This window comes from Zonotrichia leucophrys, chromosome Z (genome assembly GCF_028769735.1).
Source record: "Zonotrichia leucophrys gambelii isolate GWCS_2022_RI chromosome Z, RI_Zleu_2.0, whole genome shotgun sequence".
NCBI lineage: Eukaryota > Metazoa > Chordata > Aves > Passeriformes > Passerellidae > Zonotrichia > Zonotrichia leucophrys.
In genome coordinates, this window is record NC_088200.1 from 39,795,020 (window position 1) to 39,815,502 (window position 20,483).

General features: G+C 36.8%; 1 protein-coding gene across 2 annotated transcripts in view; it reads left to right on the forward strand.

Moving 5' to 3' along the window:
- Positions 1–20,483, forward strand: part of UHRF2 (ubiquitin like with PHD and ring finger domains 2) — an 84,065-nt gene that overhangs the window by 45,999 nt on the left and 17,583 nt on the right. For both annotated transcript variants that reach the window (XM_064735974.1, XM_064735975.1), the window contains exons 5-8: positions 4,561–4,670; positions 13,479–13,665; positions 16,627–16,750; positions 17,191–17,298. In XM_064735974.1, coding sequence (XP_064592044.1) covers positions 4,561–4,670; positions 13,479–13,665; positions 16,627–16,750; positions 17,191–17,298 — 529 coding nt within the window. The remainder of the gene's footprint in view (positions 1–4,560; positions 4,671–13,478; positions 13,666–16,626; positions 16,751–17,190; positions 17,299–20,483) is intronic.

Below are 20,483 nucleotides of genomic sequence, written 5' to 3' on the forward strand. Positions count from 1 at the left end.
AGGTTGAATTAAAAGCAGAGCTAATACTGTCCCATTTTGTAACTCTGTATTTTTATTTTAATGATTAAACAAATGTGTGTGGAATATTCTGAAAAAAATCCTGTAAATACTCTCTGCTTTTTTGCTTGTGTGTAATAAAAAACCCAATTTTACATAGAACCTCTATGTAATTCAGAACAACCTAGCAGAATTTGGTGAGATTATCAATGTAATGCTGTCTAAATGTGGGAAGATTTTAAAGTCACCTTTGAAACAAGTCTGTTTAAAATAAAATCTCCAGTCAACTGCTTCTAAGGAGATGATACTAAAAGTTCCAATAAGCATTTTGAATTGTAATATTGAAAGATTGTGTTTTTAAAGAAGTTGTTTAACTATGACTTGTTGATGCAGAACAGAAAGAGTTGCTGTCTGAAAACTTTACAAAAGCAGCATAAAGGCTGATTGATGTAAGGAATGTAAACAGTGTTGCATATGATACAGAAAGTGGTAGTAAGTCTGGTTTTGTTTTGATTTGTATATTGTTTGTTAAGAGAATTTGTGTATTTGGAGAGCATAGCCAACATTACATTCTGTTAGGTTTTATTCTGATTGTGGCTGTTTCTCTACTGACCTGGGCAGTACCTTTTGACATTAGCCAGTGAGACTGACTGTGAATTAGTTGTGGTAAGCATGACAGTGTGAGTAAGGTTTTGCTCTTAGCGGGCTTAAATATAAATCATCATTAGACACTTTTCATTATTATTCTTAGTATGAATATGAAGTCTGTGTGTATTTTTCTGGTAGTTTTTCCCCCCATTTTTATTCAGCATTGTATTTTGACTTTAGAATGTGTTAAAATAGTATACTTTTGATTTCAGTGCGCTAAAGTGATAAACCAAGAAATTTCCAGATAGAGATCTGACAATTGTCACTGAATCTCTCAGGCTGCAAGAAGTTATAAAGTTCTCTAAGCATGGTAACTGTCCAGCAGTTTTTATTTTCTGTGAACCTGACCTTCAAAATATCCAGGATAATGCCCACTTGTCACATGTCTAGTCAACTGTGATTTTGAATGTCTAAAGTGTTTTGCTACCTGAAGGTTAAAAAAAATGGAAATATGCAGGGGGAAAGTGCAAATAAAAGAAGGTTCAGCTGAAGGTTTCTCTCTGGCTTTAGCTAACCTATCTCAAAGGAAGGCTTGCATTAGGAATACTGCTGTGTTGAAGGATCTGGTTTTGTTTTGGGATTTAATTCTTTCAGAAGATTTAGAGTTCTTGCTTGAAATACAAACATCCTGTTTATATTGCATAATCTCATTCTTGGTATGGTAGGGTGAAGAAATGAAGAAAGTTTATACAGTTGACAGCATATTATAGCCCTAATTTTGTTAGATAACCATAATTTAAAAATCACATGATCGTTATTAAAGCACTGAATGTGTACTGTGGCAGAGGAATTACTCTTTTACAAGCAAATTGCTGAGCAGAGTCTTTTAGCTTTGGTAAGGCCTAACCATTTAATATTAGCCATCATTTTCACAATGTTAGTTGATCTTCCTCTGTAGTTCCAGATATGCAGCTATGACATTAGTTGGAACATACCAGCTTTGTAGCGTTATTTGATAGTATTTGCTTACTTCTTATGCAACTCATAGCAGAAAACAAAATGTTTTCTCTGGTTATAATACTGAATAGACTTTAGAAAAAACTTAGCCTGGAAGTTGCTTTCTGAGTGTTCTTATCTCAAAGAAAAATACCGGGCAAAAGAGAGGGAATGTCTACTATGATCTAGTGTGTGATAGAGAAGCTATGAATTCCGTCAGTTTAATAAGTACTGCCTAGATATAGGGAATAATATTGCTAGTAAGTAGGATTGCAGTGTTATGAGAGAAAAACATGCCATGCAGCTGTACTAATTTTTTATTATTATTTCAAGAGTTCTTGTTTTACAGTATTAATTAGAGGAGTTTTTCATTTAGATAGCTAAACTAAAAAAGTTTGTTGCACTTCAACACTTTGATGTGGAAATAACATTTTTTGAGATGATACTTTGTAATAAAGTTGATGATAAAGTCTGTGCTTCTGCATACTTTGCAATAGCTTTGCTGTTACTCTTTGGAACACTTACATCATTGAACAAACTTATAAATCTTTTCATGGTATCTTTTAAGGAAACAATGTCATAATCATTGTAGTTATAAGTAATTTTATAGTTCAAATTAGCACCAGTGGAATTTACTCCAAATTAATATTCTGCTGAACTCAAGTTTGGCTTGTTTCCCAAAGATACAAATAGCAAGTATCTAGATTTCTGGGTAAAGCTGTATGGTGGTTTACCACCTTCCTTCTTGACCATAGACTGTATGCAGAGAATACGGAGAATAAAAAGCTATTTTTTTAAAAGCAGCTTTTTAAAACTCTAAACCATAACACACTGGGGAGGGGAGGGGAAGGGAAGGGAGGGGAGAGGCAAAAATTAATGTAAAATATGCTTAAATTTGTCTGAAATTTACTATAATTTGAGAATATCAGTCATTAAGTATAAAATTTAACTATGTGAAAAAAAGTGATAGTTCTGTATTTTTGTTTTAAATTAGATCCACAACTTTGAGTTCTGTAAGAAATAAGTCCTAGAGGAATAACATTGCATAGGCAGTTAAGCAGTGCTAAAAGTAAGAAAGATTATAACATAGATTTATGGCATTAAAGAATGTCAATAGGTGTATTTTGTTCTGTTTTCAACTTTAAATAATCTAGGAAAAACAAGACATATAGGACAGTTAATAAAAGACTCTCCAAATTCCACAAAATAACCTGGGAGATATTGGTGCTTGTAAGAGTTTGTTGATTCAGTTTTCCTGCCAAAGATTATGTTTACATCTTGTAATTTCTATATTTGAATGCATTGTGCCATTGTGATTGTGAATTGCTCAGTATTGTGGGTAATTCAAAGCATCTTTGCATGCTAAATCTGAGGTGTTACTCACAATGGCCAAAACTTCCTTTAAGTATGATCCCCTTAGGGTGCAAATGTAGTTAACTCTAAATACATTCTTTTCCTTATCAGGAAATCAGTTAATTTTCGGATGGATGTATTTGCATTGATGCGGCTTTTGCACATTCTGTTCAAATGGTCTAAATATCTAAATATTTGAAAATTGCTAGCATTTACTGTTTATGCATGTGACTAACAATGGGTAATGTTTTTCCTCCAAAAACTGCTGGGAAAGAAAAAGGTCAAAATAAATACAGGTGCCTAAGTAAACAGCTGTTAGTACACTTAAAAGGCAATTAGAGTCAATCAAGACACTGATGGAGTCCTCTCAACCCCAGTTCCATGGAGACCTAAATACTGCAGTGTTTGGGGCCATGAAAAGCAATTTGTCACCTGTGGTTTTTCCCTGGCTTGGTTTTTTTTCTGCCTTAGTTAGGTCATCATGTGTCAGAGTTCAAGAACTGGTAATCAGCACAAAGGAAGTGGTGACAACAGGCCAAGAGGTAGGGCAGATTCCAGACTGAAGCCTGTTGTTTCTGGAGATTTTCTGATGTTGCAGTTATCATTACTGAATATGAATCTAATATCTTGTTTTCCTGGGTGTCTATCGTCTAATTACATTTTGCAGACTAGATCTTTTTATAGGGATCTGCTACCTGGCTGGCTTTCTTCAAACCTATTTTCAAGTCACCTGTGTGATAGGCTCTCACAGATATGCATCAGTATTTTATTATACTGAAAATTCCTGCTTACTTCTAGATTAGGTAGTAAATTGAATGTGGTTAAAAAACAGGCAGTAGAAGAGAGCACAGTATCATCCTAAGGAGGAAGGAAAAGGGAGTGCTTTACAACTGTTTGTGTTATTATGGCCATTTCTTCCTAGATATGTTTCCATTTGAATTACAATCTGTGTAGATACAAATATATTTTAATAAGACTAGGTGAAAACCCTTACATTTAATATTTTCTGTGGCATTATTGTTGTGGAGTCTTGGATTATTTGTTATTACTAATCACTAAGAATTTGCACTGAAACCTGACATAGCAGGACTATTTATCATTTAATACAGTATTGTATGTGGCTTTCCAGAGTTGAGAAACAGTTAAAAGTCATAAAAGGGAGTTTGAAATTTTCTGCTGCTTTTCTTGCTCTATAGGTTCCAACTATTTTTCTGTCTTTCAGGTCACATTTCTGGTTTGTTTGTGGTACTATACTTTTATAATAATGTTTGAGATGCTGTATTCCAGAAGATGTGGTTTTGCTGGTCTGCTGTGTTCAGCCAATAAAAACATTTTGAGGTTTTAGAAGGAAATTAAGCCATGTTGGGTAACTGTCAATAAAGACATACTGAAGTGCCAATCTGAGGATAATGGAGTAGTTTTTTCTTTAAGCGATCCCTAAATACGTGTTTTATTTTTTTCTTAGAAGTTACTATGATAGACTGATTTTTGTCGGTGAATTTAAATAAAATATCCTATCAGGGATAAAAAAAGGCTTCTTTATCTTATTGCTTAGGATTCAAAAAGTACAGAATCTAGGTCTGAGGAACTAAGTTGAATGTACTTTTTATTCTTTTTGTTTTTCAGAGGTCCAGAAGACACAATAAATGATTGTAAAATCCTTTTTATAGAGGAAATGTACAAGATTGAAAAGCCAGGAGCCTATCCATTGACATTTGGGGATGGAGATTTCAAAAGTATGCACTTTTTAAATTACTTGAATATAAGTACAAATTGAGTGATGTTTCTTTAGAAAATATCAGCATGCAGAGGTAGTAGTAATAATTGGTTTGTGTTCAAGAAAGTAATTGCATTGAAAAATTTTTAGATTTCTGTTCTGAAAAGCATAGTTATTGTAAGATGGCTGTATTACTTTATATATTCAGAAACTAGTAACAGCTTAGTGCTATCAGTCATAAATAGTGAAAAAAGGAAGCAGTTGGTAATGCTCTAAATGAACAGTGACGAATGGATTTGTAGTCTCATTTAAGCTCTTAGAGAGGTGTTCAAGCCACCAAAACTGCTATTGCAATTGACATGTAATTTAAGCTTTTAATAAATTATGAAATGCCAAAAATAGAATTAGTTGGTAGTGATACACTTTAACTCTGCCATTCTGTCAAGACAAAAAAAAAAAGCTAAGGAACTTTGCACTAAAGCTGCTTGTGGCATTAAAAAAAGGGGATAATTCATGTTGGACTAGTTGACCCTGCTTGACCTTCTAAAAAAGTTACTATGCCAGACCTCTTTAACCTCCCCACTACAACAATAAGGAGCTAGTGGTAGTTTATCTAAAAAGTAGTGTGACATTTTATCCTAAGTTTGAAAATATATTTGAGTGCTAAGTGTTTGTGAACACTGAATAGTGAACTGCAGGTATACAGGTAGGTAGGTATTATATATAATTACGTATTATATTTCCTGACTCAATGCAATTTTTCAGAACCTTTGTAGGTGGCTCTCAGTGCACAACAATGAGTCTGAATAATGTTTATTTGCTGTCTAAAAAAATCCCACTGTTTTTCAGAGGAGTAAATACCATTCTCTGTGGTATTCTTAAAAGTAAAAATGTCAATTTCTCAACTCATTATTCATTTTCATTATTTGAGAATTACTTCCCTTAGATTACTAAAAAAAGAAAATTATCCACTCTGTTTTATTTTTTCTTGGTCACATTAAAAGATTTTTGCAATATCTTAAAGCATGTTTTGATTTAAAAAGATTACAGTGTGAGAAAATTGAAAATCTACAAATACTGGTTTGTGTTTACATACTATTTATTTTGCAAGTATGCAACATTTTAAACAGCATAAAAAATTGATTGCAGTTAATTTAGTTCTTCCCTGCAGCTACTGTGTAATGAATTAACTTTTAAAATTATGTGTCAAGGAAATGAGTGATTACTGTATTGCTGACTATACAAAATTGTCTACAATGGTGCTATTTGATCTCCAATGAGTATTTACTTATCACAGAATCATTTAGATGGCAACAGACCCATAAGGCCATCAAGTCCACCACTAAACCACGTCCCTAAGTGCCACATCTGCGTGTTTTTTGAACACTTCCAGGGGTGGTAATTCCATCACTTCTCTGGGCAACATCTTCCAGTGCTTGACCATTCTTTCTGTGAAGCAGTTTTCCTAATAACCAATCTAAATCTTCCCTAGCCCAGCTTCAGGCCATTTCCTTTTGACTGACCCTCCCCTGGCTACAAACTCAGGTAGTTGCAGAGAGCAATAACGTCTCAGGCCACCTGAGCCTTCTTTTCTCCAGGGTAAACAACCCCAGCTCCCTGAGCTGCTCCTCACAGGACGTGCTCCAGGGCCTTCATGAGCTTCACTGGCCTACTCTGGGCACACTTCAGCCCCTCATTGTCCTTCTTGGAATGAGGGATCCAAAGCTGAACACAGGACTTGAGGGGTGACCTCACCAGTCTATACTTTGTTCACTGATTGCCACTCCAATTGTTGCAGAGACAATACCTTCTGTCTATTACAGCTCCTTCCCTCCAATGTTGATATTGTTTCTTTAGTTGTAACCTCTTTGCATAAACTACCCAAATATTGACATCTGTGTAGAGATTTGCACCTCTGTGTATGTTTTATTTCATTTTGTTCCTGGTCCTAATCTTATTAATTTCAGCATATTGTTTATAATCTTCATAAATAAATATAATTTATAAATATAATATTTTAAAGTGTAATCATGAAAAATAAATTTATGTGGGAATTCAGCCTTATTTCTTGAACTGCTCTTTTTCCTGAAGACAACACTCACCACACAACCCTGTTCACGTGATTCTGGTTTTCTAGCCAGGTCAGCTGTTTTGCCTTTGTTCAGGTATGCACAGTGCACATCAGTTGAGCTGTATGCTATCACCACCAGTGTAGCCTTTCCTTCTGAACTGTACTTACAACCCCATTTGTGCTGTGTATTAAAAAATGTTAACTATATAAACACACAGCTCCCTTAGCTTATGTACGACAGAGAGATGCAGAATTCTATTACTTTTATTATTATTATTTAAATGTAATATTATTATTTTATTTAATTTTAATTTCAGATTAAATTAAAATAATTATTTGGCCTTAAATATTCTATGAGAAGATTGTTGTAAGCACAATCAGCAAATGCACTGATTATATTTTTATCCATATTAAGCTACCCTCCATGCCCATATCAAAAGATAGAATGCCTACTATGGAAATAATCTGTATCAGATAAACAGCGTAGAAGCTCTTATTTCTTGAGTAGGGTCACATAATAATTGGGTTTTGCATGTGTAAAGTGATGTTAATATACATTTAGCAATCACAATTAAAAATAAAGTAGTCATATTCAAATTAATTAAAGGAAGTAAAATTCTAAAACTGAGGAAAGGAGGAAGGCTAAGCCTTTTAGAAAATTATATTAGAAATAAAAAATATAAGAAGCAACATATTTGTAAATATATTACAAATATTTAAATGCAACATGCAAATAACACCTAGGTATCAACATATATTACTTCCATCAGAATCCAAACTTGTGCTAACTCCTTCTGCAAAAAAAAGTTAATATGAAATTATTTATGCAACTAAACTCTGCATTGTTGGTTGAAGTGAACAGACCTGTCTTCATGTGACCAATAGTGCAGCTATAGTTAGTGCAAATGACTTACAACATGGTTAAAACAGAAATGTGAAAAATTAGTCATATCATGAAAATGACAGTTTGTAGTTTGTCTGTATATTGAAGAAAGTAGAGAACTTCACCTATGGTTTAACTGAACTAAAATATGTAGGTATTTTTTTGCTCTTTTACTATTTAAAAAAAATTACTAACCTTTTACCTAAGAAACTGATTTTGTAACTGAAACCAGTTCATTACATAGGCCTAAACAATGTGTGGTGCTCACAGCTACAGAAAATATACCATTTCATGTTGTCTGTTATTAGCTAGATGAAATAGACTATAGGGTTTCCATGGGGAATGCTCAGTCATCACTTCTAAAATTTTTCAAAGGAGTTAACAGTCATCTGGGATTTCTTAGCCTGACTTGAATTGGTGTTCCACCTTGCATAATGAGTTTAATGTAGCTATGCTGGAAAACCCTCAGATTTGTTCATCAGCGCACATAAAATTTGTCCTTCCTCTTCTAATGAATCTTTGGAGAGAAGTCTGAAATGAATAGATTACCTCCATTTGGAAAGCATGATGTCTTCTAGGCTGCACTTTACTAGAAGCAATATTCTAATAGATTTTGGAGTTTTTTTTAGACGCATATATTTAAGTGTACTTTTGCCTTTAAGACTTTGAAAATAGTCACTGCTGGTAGCTTTACATGTTTATTTCTCAGTGTCAGTACATCTCACTAAACTTTCTATCTGCAGCTGGTAATCTTCCCTCCTCAGTGATTCTTTTATATTTTTCTATTATAAAGTTTTTTATCTTAAAAACAACGATTCAAACAGCATTGTTTTAGCACTTCTTATCATGGAATGGTTTTAGTTGGAAGGGACCTTTAAAGATATTTCAGTCCAACCCCCCTGCCATGGGCAGGGGTATTTTTCATTAAACCAGGTTGCTCATTCAGCCCCATTCAACCTGATTTTGAAAGGCTCCAGGGATGGGACATCCATACCTTCTCAGGGTAACGTGAGAAGTTGTGCCAGTGTCTCATCACCCTCACAATAAAAGAAATGTCTTCCTTGTATCCAGGCTAAATCACATTTCTTTCAATTTAAAATTGCTCCTAGTTTTCGTTATTGTTGCTCCCTTTCGTTACTGATCTTTGTAAATAATCTTTCCCTATCTTTCTGATAAACTTCCTTTAAGTATTAAAAGGCCACACAAATGTATCCCTATTGCCTTCTCTTGCCCAGGCTGAGTAAATCCATCTCTCTGAGCCTTTCTTCACAGGAGAGATGTTCCAGCCCTCTGGTCATTTTCATGGCCCTCCTCTGGACCTGTCCTAACAGAGGTTGGAAGGAGTATTCAGGGCCCTACAGGCCTGTCAGCCTGACCTCAGTGCTGGGGAACGTCACGGAGCAGATCATCCAGAGTGTCCTCACACTGTCTGCAGGACAGCCAGGGGGTCAGACCCAGCCAGCAGGGGTTTGTGAAAGGCAGGTTCAGCTTGACCAACCTGATCTCCTCCTAGCCAGTGACCCGCCCAGTGGTTGAGCAAAAGGCTGTGGCTGTAGTCCTGTCTACCTGGACTTTAGTAAAGCCTTTGATACTGTTTCCCCCAGCATTCTTCTGGAAAAGCTCTCCTCATGGCTCAGACAGGCACCCTGTTCACAGCCAGGGTAAAACCTGTCTGTACGGCTGGGCCTCGAGATTAGTGGGGCATGGAGTTACATCCAGCTGGTGGCCAGTGACCAGTGGTGCTCCCCAGGGCTCAGTACTGGGGCCAGTTCTGTTTCATGTTCTTTGTGGATGATCTGGATGAGAGGATTGAGTGCACCCTCAGTTTGCAGATGACACCAAGCTGGGTGGGAGTGCTGACCTGCTGGAGGGCAGGAAGGCTCTGCAGAGGGATCTGGACAGGCTGGATCATGGCTGAGCCCAGTGGTGTGAGGTTCAACAAGGCCCAGTGCTGGGTCCTGCCCTTGGGTCACAGCAAGCCCAGGCAGTGCCACAGGCTGGGGCAGAGTGGCTGCAAAGCTGCCCCAGGAAAAGGCCCTGGGGGTGCTGGTGACAGCAGCTGAGCATGAGCCAGCAGTGCCCAGGTGGCCAAGAAGGCCAATGGCAGCCTGGCCTGTGCCAGCAATGGTGTGGCAGCAGGAGCAGGGCAGGGATTGACCCCTGTACTCAGCACTGGGGAAGCCACACCTGAATCCTTTGTTCATTTCACCCTTCACTCCAAGAAGGACATTGAGGTTCTGAAGTGAGTCATACCATGTGTCTGAGAGATTGATTAGATATTAGGAAAAATTTCTTCATGGAAGGGGTTGTTAAGCATTAGACCAAGTTCTCTAATCATCATCATGGTGACATCACCATCCTTAGTAGTGTTCTAAAGGTGAATAAATATGGCACTTGAGAACATGGTTTCCTGCTGAACATGATGGTGATGCTAGGTTGGTAGTTAGACTTGTTGATCTTAAAGGTATTTTCAAACTTTAATGATTCTTTGATTCTGTGATGAACTAAACTGCTCAGTTTGGTGTCATCTACAATGACAATCTGTCAATTCCAGTTGAGTATATCATTGCTGTGGATAGAAAACAATAGTGTTGCCAGTGTGACCTTTGAAGAACACCACTCCTTAATGGTTTTCACTTTTATGTTGAACCATTGGATATGGACCATTCACTCTTTGAATGTGGCTGTCCAATTAAGTCCTTATCCATTTAATATTTCATTAATCAAACCCATCGCTCTTCAGTTTAGCAGCAAGAATGTAAGACAGCTATAAAGCTAGAGAGTGTCACAAAGGGGGGCCACAAAGAATGGAAGGGCCTTGAATTGAAGCCTTGTAAGGACAACAGCTGAGGTTGCCTGGTTGTTTAGCCTGGAGAAGAAGAGACTGAGGACAGTCATCACAGTTGACAGCTTCCTCATGAGGGGAAGACACCAATGTCTTCTCTGTGTGACCAGTGACAGGAGCTGAGGGAATAGCCTAAAAGCTGTGTCAGGGAAAGATTAGGTTTGGATACCAGGAAAAGGTTCTTCACCCAGAAGGTACATGGACACTTGAACAGGCTTCCCAGGGAAATGGTCGCATCACTAAGCCTGGCAGGGATTCAAGGAGCTTCTGGACAATGTTCTCATTTACAGAGGGATTTTTGGGATGTCCTCTGCAGAGCCAAGAATTGGATGTGAGTGAATCTTGTGGATCCCTACCCCCTCATGATATTCTATAAATCTATGATTTTTTGTTAAGAATATTGTGAGGGTCCAAATCACAGGCCTTACAGACAGGTAAATGACATCTATAATTCTCCTTTGACAATTGAGGCATTCTGTCCATGGTGGAGGGCCTCTGTGCCAATCAGGTACTATTTGCCTTTGGTGAAGCCATTTTGGCAGTCTTTAATCAGTCCTCTGTCTTCCACATCTTGACATGTCTTCCAGAAGTCTCTGCTCTGTGATCTTACTGGGCACTGAGATGAGGCTGACTAGTCAGTAATTCCTGGGTGAAGCTTTCAAAAAAAGGTTCTTTAAAAAAGCTTTTTTAAAAAGCTTTCCTGCTTTTGCTCTTTTTCAGAAAGGTTGAAATAGCTTTTTCTCCAGTCACTAAGATCTTACCCTAAATGCCGTGAATTTTCAGATATGATGTGACTGCTGTGATTTTTTATATATGATGAAAAGTGGCTTAACAACTACATTAAACAATTCTCTCAGGACCCTGGGATGCATCTCCTTGGGTCCCATGGTCTTGTCTATGTCCAGGTTCTCAGATGGTCTTGAACCCGATCTGCTCTTACCAGGAGTGACTTCAGTTCCCCAGTTCCTGTCTTGTGGGAACTTAAGAGGTGTGGGAAGAGTAATTACTAATGAACACTGTGGCAAACAAAACTGCTGCATACCTCAACCTTCTCCATGTCAATTGTGATTAGTTCTGTCCCGTTTTGGGGGACAGAGCGGAGGAGTGGGTTGTGTGTGTGCATCTTCTTTAATCTTCCATTTCTGACCAATGTGCCTATAGAAGCCATTTTTACTATTCTTTGTATTCCTTGCCAAACTCAGCTCCAGCTATGCCATAGCTTTCCTAATTTCTTAATTGCCCCTCCACTAGACAGCACTTCTCTTTTCTTTCCAGGATGCCATCCCTGATTCCAGTGCTTTTCTTTCTTGTATTTCACTTTGTCCAGGACGTCTTTACTGAGCTCTGCTGGTCTCCTGCCTTCCCTGCCTGAATGCTCAGTGGTGGAAATGGAGAGATCTCGGGTTCTAAGAAAAATATCCTTAAAGATCTGACAGTTCTGTTCCTTTTTCCCTAAGTGCAGTTTTCCAGAGGGTCCCATCCCATTATTTTAATTCCTAAAATAACTACAAGTTCAGGCTTCTATAATTCAGAGTAGTAACTTCAACCTTTCTTTGGCCCCAAATCCCTGAGATCATGAATTCCACCAGGGCATGACCACTTGAGCCCAGACTGCCACTGATCCTGACCTCTCCAGTTAATCTGTGTCAGTAAGCAGCAGGTGCAGTAGCGCTTCTCTGACACCTGGGGTAAGAAATTACCCTTGATGCTGCCCAGGAGTCTCCTGGACTGCTTCCATCCTGCCGAGCTGCTTTTGTTGCAGATGGCAGGGACTGTCCTGACAAGTCCCTGCAGCTGGATCAGAACCTGCCAGAGTGATGCTCCCTGCAGGTTAACTAGGAAAGTTTTGTCAACAGGGTTCCCTCAATTGAGTGATGGGCAATAAACACAAGCCATGAGATTTTATTTATTGGCTTGGCTTCTGATTTTCAACCACAAGCTCTTGACCTGTTCATCACTGTTTTTCAAAGATGAGTTTGTGCAATCAAGTCCAAGAAGAGGGAAAATTGTCTGCCCCCCTTTCCTTGCCTGTCCCTTCTGAACAGTTTGTAGTTGTTAATTGGAATGCTCCAGTCATGTGATTTGTCTCACAAAATTTCAGCATTTGTGATTAGATCATAGCTTTCCATTTGCACAGTCACTTCCAATTCTTCTGATGCACCCATGCTACATATGCTAATGTACAGGCATTTCAGCTGGTCTATCAACTGTGTAAGCATTTTAGATTAAAAAGCTGTAGTTCTTTCAAGGCATTTCACAGGTGTTCCCCTGTCAGTTTTTAATTCATCAGCAGCCCCTGACTCTTCTTTGGTAATCAAAACTCCATCCTCTTCCTGCTCTAAATCTACTTGGTTCTGCCCTTGAAGAAAAAAAGTAATGTTCAAGGTCCTCCAGAAAGACTGCAGATACAGCACAAGCTTTGCATTCCAGTCTTCCTTTCTTAATAAACTTTCAGTCTGGAGTTTCTCTCCACAGAGATTTGCACTGATAACCTACAACTGCGGGGATCAATTTCTCTGTAAAGTCTATTCACCTGGGAGGGCATGCTCTTCTTAAGTAGAAAGGGGCTTGGATTTCTGCAAATTCTTTAGTAATTAATTTCCTTCTCAGTATACTTTGGAAAAATGTTAAAGCATCTAGAACTCCTCTGGATACATCAAGGATCAACCTTATATTTCTATTAAAGAATAAACTCCTGGAAGAAATATTTATTTTTATTGCTTTTTTTTTATTGTCGTCCAAGCTAACTTACAAGGAACTGATAGCCTGTACAGCTTCAAAAGGCAGTTAAGCTTCATCTTTAGGAAGAATGTGCAGGTACATCTTGGGAGCAGGAGATTAGTCATGTTTTTTATGCCTTGTTTATAAAGCAGAAGAAATCTTATTAAGCCTATATAAATACTTCATTGTAAGAAAAAAAAGCAATTTCAAAAGACCAGTGTTCATGTTCAGAAATAATTATTCCTTTAGACAGAGTAATTCACTTTGCAGAGATACATGGCATTTGACATTTCTTTGTTTTTGACAGGAAAAAGTGGCCCTGAATGCAAGCACTGTAGGGCTGATCCAGATAAGGAGTGCCGGTTTTGTTCGTGTTACTTGTGTGGTGGCAAACAGGATGCTCACATGCAACTCCTGTGTGATGAATGTAATATGGCTTATCATATATACTGCCTGAACCCTCCTTTAAGCAAGATACCAGAAGATGAAGACTGGTAAATATACAAGGATGATTTACTTACCTATATTGACATTCCATACATGGTACCTTTTTGATATTTGCACCTCATGAAAGAAAATACTGAAGATGTTTTTAAATTCTGAGGTGTTTCCATTCATCTACTTAATATAAGACTTATGTTTTCTGCCAAGATAATTCTTTTAAATCATTCACAATGGATTAGTAGTAAGCTTTAAGGCCATTATAAAATTTCAAGACTGGTATGTTCATTTTATTCATTATGGTCATTATGATCTTCTGGGATATTACCTGATGTGATTGTATTTATCGACAGTTGTTATTCCTCAGCCTTTTCATTTTTTAAAAGCTACACTGCTTGAGCAATTCTTTTATGCTCATGCTTCTCTGTCCCTTCATCCTCTGTCCCTGCTGCTGCCCCTGTGCTCTACTACATTCATTTTTCATGCTATGGAAGGACCACCACGTTGCTACTCTTCATTTCTTATGTAATTACTCTTATGTCTTTATTAGCTGTCTACAAGTTACGCTGTTTGTATTTAGCACCTGCCTATGACTTATTTGAGATGTTAATCCTTTATAAATGAGTAATAAACAGAAGTTTATTCTAATAAAGTTTTCCATAGACTTCATTAAATGTCTAAGATGTCTATGAATACATTACATGGAATCTCTTTGAGCCTTGTGAATATATATATATATATTTGTAAAAAATCTGTGTAAATCCTTTGGAAGTTTTAACATTTTCTGTAAATTAATAACTCAATCTCCTACACCTTATTGGCTTCCATAATGTTTATTTATAATGCCTGATGGTCTGCCTGTTTTCTGGGACAACTATGCTCACAGGAAAGAATTTCTTACTAAAATCTAAACTAGCTAGAAGGTGCCTGAAACCTTTTCTCCAGACTGAACAGCCCCAGCTCTCTCAGCCTGTCTTCATAGTAGAGGTGCTCCAGCACTCTGATCAACTTGGTGGCCCTTCTCTGGGCTCTTGGCAACAGGTCCATATCCTTGTTGTGTTGGGTGCCCCAGAGCCGGATGCTGCACTGCAGGTGGGGTCTCACAAGACAGAGTAGAGGGGGGGAATCACGATCTCCCTTGACCTGCTGCCCACCCTGATTTGGATGCAGCCCAGGATGAAGGTTGGCTTTCTGGGCTGTGAGTGCCCATGGCTGGATCATGGTGAGCCTTTAGATCACAAACACCTTCTCCTCTCCAGAGCTAGTCATGGTCCATTCTCCAAATTATGAATTTCCAGAAGTTCAATTCATATAATTAAAATTCATTAGAAAATGGCTGTCAAGCTTTTTAACTTGTTTTTGTTTACTGTGTAACTTAGAATAGGAGCCTTAAGATTTATACTTGTAAGTAGATAGCTGCATCTGTGAATGAAGTCACAGGGTGGTAGAGGTTCAATTGTGGGCCTGGCTTATGTGAACTAGTTTAGAGATGCTTAGTGTCACCAGCCCTGTACTGTCTTAACGTTTGTCATTATGTAGAAGTGCATTTGCACAGGGCAGAGCAGCATCTCCTACCAAAGAAGTTTGTGCCCTCCCTTCTTCCTGCATACTAGCGAAGAATCATGGTTGTCTGATTCTTAATTTAGGAGCAGTTTGCTTTAGAATTGGGAATACTTCCATTTTGTGTTTTTAGAGCGTAAAATCTGGCAAACTCTATTCAGGGGTTAAGTCTTCCATTTGGGAAAGCATAAATTTATCTTGTGGAGATGAAGTCATTCTGTATGTGAAATAGTATTTAATAGTCCCTACGAGATTCAGTTTAAAAGATAGTAAGGTAATATTGTTATACTATCAAGAAACATGGAATTCACCATGTGACTTCACCTTGTTAATTCACCTTGTGAATTTGCATTATGTCATATTTGTTCTTTTAATTGGTCCTACATGCTTTTTCTTTAAGCAGTTGTAATACCTGTCAAAGCAATAACTTCAGCATCTTACATTATTTTTTTTAAAATCTACATGGCTTCATTGTTTTCATGGTCAAACACCTTTATTGAGATAGTGAAATCTATTCCTGTGGACCTTAATCATTAATTCTTCTATTCATACCCACATAAAAAACTTAATAAATCCAAACCAGCAGTAATAGTAGTAGTAGTGGTAGTAGTAGTAGTAGTTTTTGTTTTCTGAATGAGGTTATCAATGTTAATGTAGATGAGGCTTCTTCTTCTTCTTCTTCTTCTTCTTCTTCTTCTTCTTCTTCTTGTCTATGGACGAAATCCAGACTATGGGAGCCAGAAACAAGGACATGTTTGTATTGTTATTCCTGGACTGGGATAAGAATGTTGTTGGAAACAGCAGAATGACCACTGTTCTGCTTTTCTCTCTCTGCTGTGGTCAGTGTATACTAGTATCTCTGCTTTCCTACCAGAATGGATTTGTGTTAGTGTGAGTGAGCCCCAACATTATATTCCAAATGGCTTCAGTGTTGTGGAGAAGTGAGTGTGTCTTTGTGTGTTTCTATATACATTATGTCATACCTTGGCTCTGTTTGACACTCAGCAATCTGCAGTGAAATTTCTTGCACAAGCAGCAAAAATAAAGGTAGACTGGGCAGGAGACAGAAATAGACCATGAGTACTGGTTAGCAGCATATTTTAATCTCAGCTATCTTCTCCTTTACATGATGTAAATGAAGGAGGACTAAATGAAGAGACATTACAGGAGCCATGGGCACCTCTCATATATCATGTGAGAAAAAATAGTTCTATGTTTTGCAACTAGCACTCTACCTTTAAAGATACTGAAAAGCCCTTTTTTAAAAAAGTTGACAATATTTGTTCATGTTGAGTTCATTTCTTAAGCTGTAGGCTTCAGCTGCTTAAGCCTGGTATATGCTTGCTAGCTTGAAACATTCAGTCAAAATAAACAAATAGACACTATTTTGGCTACCAGAAATGTATTGCCATTATTCTGAAGTTAATTGAGAATTTACTAAAACCTTTTTTTAGGTATTGTCCTTCCTGCAAAAATGATTCTAATGAAGTTGTAAAGGCTGGAGAAAAGCTCAAACAGAGTAAAAAGAAAGCAAAGATGCCATCTGCCAGTACTGAAAGCCAGAGAGACTGGGGAAAGGTAGAGTGTGTTTTAGAAATAGCTGTTACTCTGATTGTTCATGTATGTGCTACATCTATAATTTTGCTTACACATGCACTACACAAAATTCAGTACTGGGTTGCACAAACAACAAGACAATGTTAAATCCTGCCTGCTGTCTACTGGCAGTTAAAGCAGTGGAAGGATTATCAAGGTGACTAGACGTAAAAACAACAACAACAACAACAACAACAACAACAACAAAAAAAAAAAAAAGAAAAAAAAGAAAACCCCTAACTCCCCTCCCAAACCCATAATCACATATTGCTTATTTAACATTCCTTTTAACAATTTTTAACATATTTTGAAATATGTGTTTGTTATAATAGACAGATTTCATGATCTCTGCATTGAATTTAAAAATATTCTTCAATATGGCAATTCATTTGTCTGATTACTTTTGTCTGATCTATTTTTAGGGCATGGCCTGTGTTGGTCGCACTAAAGAATGCACTATTGTTCCTTCAAATCATTATGGGCCTATACCTGGTGTTCCTGTTGGGACAACCTGGAAATTCAGAGTTCAGGTATGTTGTTTCAGTATTAGCTGTAGTTGAAGGAAGTAGGAATACTACTTGAATGGGTTGGGCACTAAAATAAATTCCAATTGACAATTGCCATTTTCATCAGGACTAAGTAATGTAAATACATTATGATTCCAATATTGGAAGTGAATATTGAAGGTTGAACTATATTGATTTTATCATACAACTTTGTAATACAACTTTTTACATACAACTTAATAAAAAGTCTGTTGGAATTATGATAAACATATTTCACATGTTAAAATCTCAAGCCAGTTATTTAGTGAATAGAGTTAAGTAATTTCTGAAGAGTTTTCTTCACATTAACTGATTATCCGATGAACGGGCTGTAGACTACAGATTTTGAGCACATTATGTGTTATCACTGTGAATTGACTGTAGGTCAAATTGGTTTTGGTCATACATAATGGATGTCCAAATCTGCTTTTAGGTTGATGAACAGCTTAAGCCTACGCAAGTCTGTAGTGCTACTGAAATTCACTATACATTCAGCTTTTGGTGTTTTTTTCAACTGTCTCATCTTCTGTTTCAAATATTTCTTAGGCTCTGTGGTGAGCTAGGTTTATAAAAAACTGGCAGAAAAATAATCCTATCTGGAGTAAACTGGGGGCTAATTATCCCAGTCATTTTCACATTTTGGTTATGTAAGCACAGTGCCAATACTCAACGAGGCAGGAAAAAACAAAGCAGGGAGGATGGTACAGCTGCATTTTGTGCCAGTACTGATTTTTTTTCTGGTTTTGTAGTGTCCAGCAAGCTACAAACTTCCTCCCTTTTGCTCCAACTTGATCCAACTGAAATGATTTTTGGGTTATCTTTCATTTTTTCATAGTTGTTTCTAGTCATGAAAAGACATACTTCTTTGTTTTCTAAATCTTTGTCTCTTGCATGTGTAAATTATTGGAATTGAATGTTTTCTATCATATTTGGAAGAATAAAACCAAGGGGTTTTAAACTGCTTGAGGAGAGGCAAGCCAAAAAATCAAGCACCTCTTCTGATTTGTTTTATGAACTTTTCATCACTTGCTTTCTTTTTGTTGGGTGCCAGATTGTATAAAGTCTAACAAGTAAGAGAGCTTTCTAAAATCACTTGGGTAAACTCAAAGTATCAAAATCAATTTTTATTTTCATTGCTTCAATAGTAATTGGAATTACTAGTTTTCCTTTTTATTATGAATTCTATTGGTAAGACAAAAGCTAATGCTTTTCAAGTATTTCTAGTACTGGTAGGAAAAAACAACAGAATTAGAGTGGCGCTTTCATCAGAAAATCCATCAAAAGTACTTCTTATAGATATAGTATATATATGTGTATATATGCGTGCATATATATATATATATCTACTAAACATCAAAAGACAATTACCATTTATGCATCATTAATTTATTTTGAGTACAAATTTAACACCTTGTCATTAAAAAAATTGAAATTCTTTCTACGTAAAAAGTTAAATTACACTTTTGTTTCTTATATGAACTAATTTTTTTATGACAAAATGAGATTGTCTCAGCAAATCTGTGAGAATTTAGTGACTGTATGAAAATTTAAAGACTTCTTTATTTCTGATTTGCATAGTTTTTTTATTACACAAACTCTCTTTTTCCATAGAAAGCAATTGACTAAACTTACTGGAGAGAGCATCTAAAGAGCATCTTTGGCATGAATTATTTATCAGTGTTCATCTTTGGGGTGAATCACCTACCAGAAACTTAAATTTAATTGATGAAACCTGAAAATGAAAAGAAAGGAGGGAGGAATGAATTAAAGAATGCTTGATACCACAGGAAAGAGGAACACAATAATGGGGCCTTTTTATTCAGCATACTCATAAATGGTCTGGAAAAATTGGCAAAAACCTGATAAAGTTAAGTGAGAGTGCTAAACAAGTGATAGCAAACATGGGCCAGGGAAGAGTTCTAAGTATGTAATTTTTAATTGGCTTTCAGCTACTTATACTTCTTGTTATTTAGCAAAGAGATATTCTAATAGCTAAATTTGAAAAATATGTAATTTTAATACTGATCAGAAATATATATCAAATACTAAATTATCATGAAATGAGTCAGGAAAATAAAGTACATTATTATGAAAGCAGGAAGTATTGTGCAAGGAAGTATTACTGTGTCCTTGCATGGTTTTCATACTGTGCACAGCTCTAATCTGATTTTAAAAAGTGCACTTTTGACTAGCTGGATCTTTGATGTATTGTGTTATGAAATTTCAAGACTATAACAGAAGAATATAGACTCCCATGAAAGTTGCTTAGAACTGTAGGTTGGGAAAAGGAGATCAGAAGTGCAAGAAGCAGAACAAGAAAAAGATGCAAAATCAAGGTCTGGAAGAAGATATGAAGGTAGAAGGAAGTAGTATGATTGGCTTTATGCTGGAAGCCTTCATTCTACCAACACTGTTTTTATCTTAACATACTGAGAAAATGCATAATTTAATATATAATCTCATTTTATTTGTAAGAGTTGTTTGTGGGGCTTTTCTATTAATCAGTAGTTTGAAACCATTATTAAATAAATTTTTGTGGGAGAGATGCTCCAGCAGACTCTAATGATGTTGCCAGATTAGGCTACAGCTGCAGCTTTCAGGTGGTCAAGCTGCAGATAACTTGAACATTTATTACCATAGAGTTATCCTGGTTGGAGAACTAGTCTATGATCCATTGGTGTTGCAATGGCTTCTTCTGTTTTCTTGAGCAGTCTGATAATATTCCTCTCCACTGGTTACATTTTCAGTGTGTTACCTTACAAGTCCCTGACAAAATTATCTTTACACTGGGATCTTCCTAGGTTAAAAATTGTAAAATGCTTCCGAACTGGCAGATCTCCTTCTCCTTTGAATTGTTCTGAATGACTGTGCAAGTGGAGTATACCACTGAGTACAGTTTTTGTAGTGCTTATGGAAAAAATCTTGGAGATTTTCCCCAAAGAAGAAAGAGTCCATTACCTTTTCCAGCGTCACCACTGTCCTACATTGTCTGCTGGTTTCCTGGGTGTTCTTACTTTTAGCTTTTCTTCCTGAAGAAACAGTGGAATTCTCACCTTTAATAGCAGTCTTGCATTAACTGTTGACACAAAAACCTCTGTACAATATTTTGAGTAGAAAATTGATTGTTGAAAGTGGTTGTAGGTGGCTGGGTCTTTTTAAAAAATTGCTAT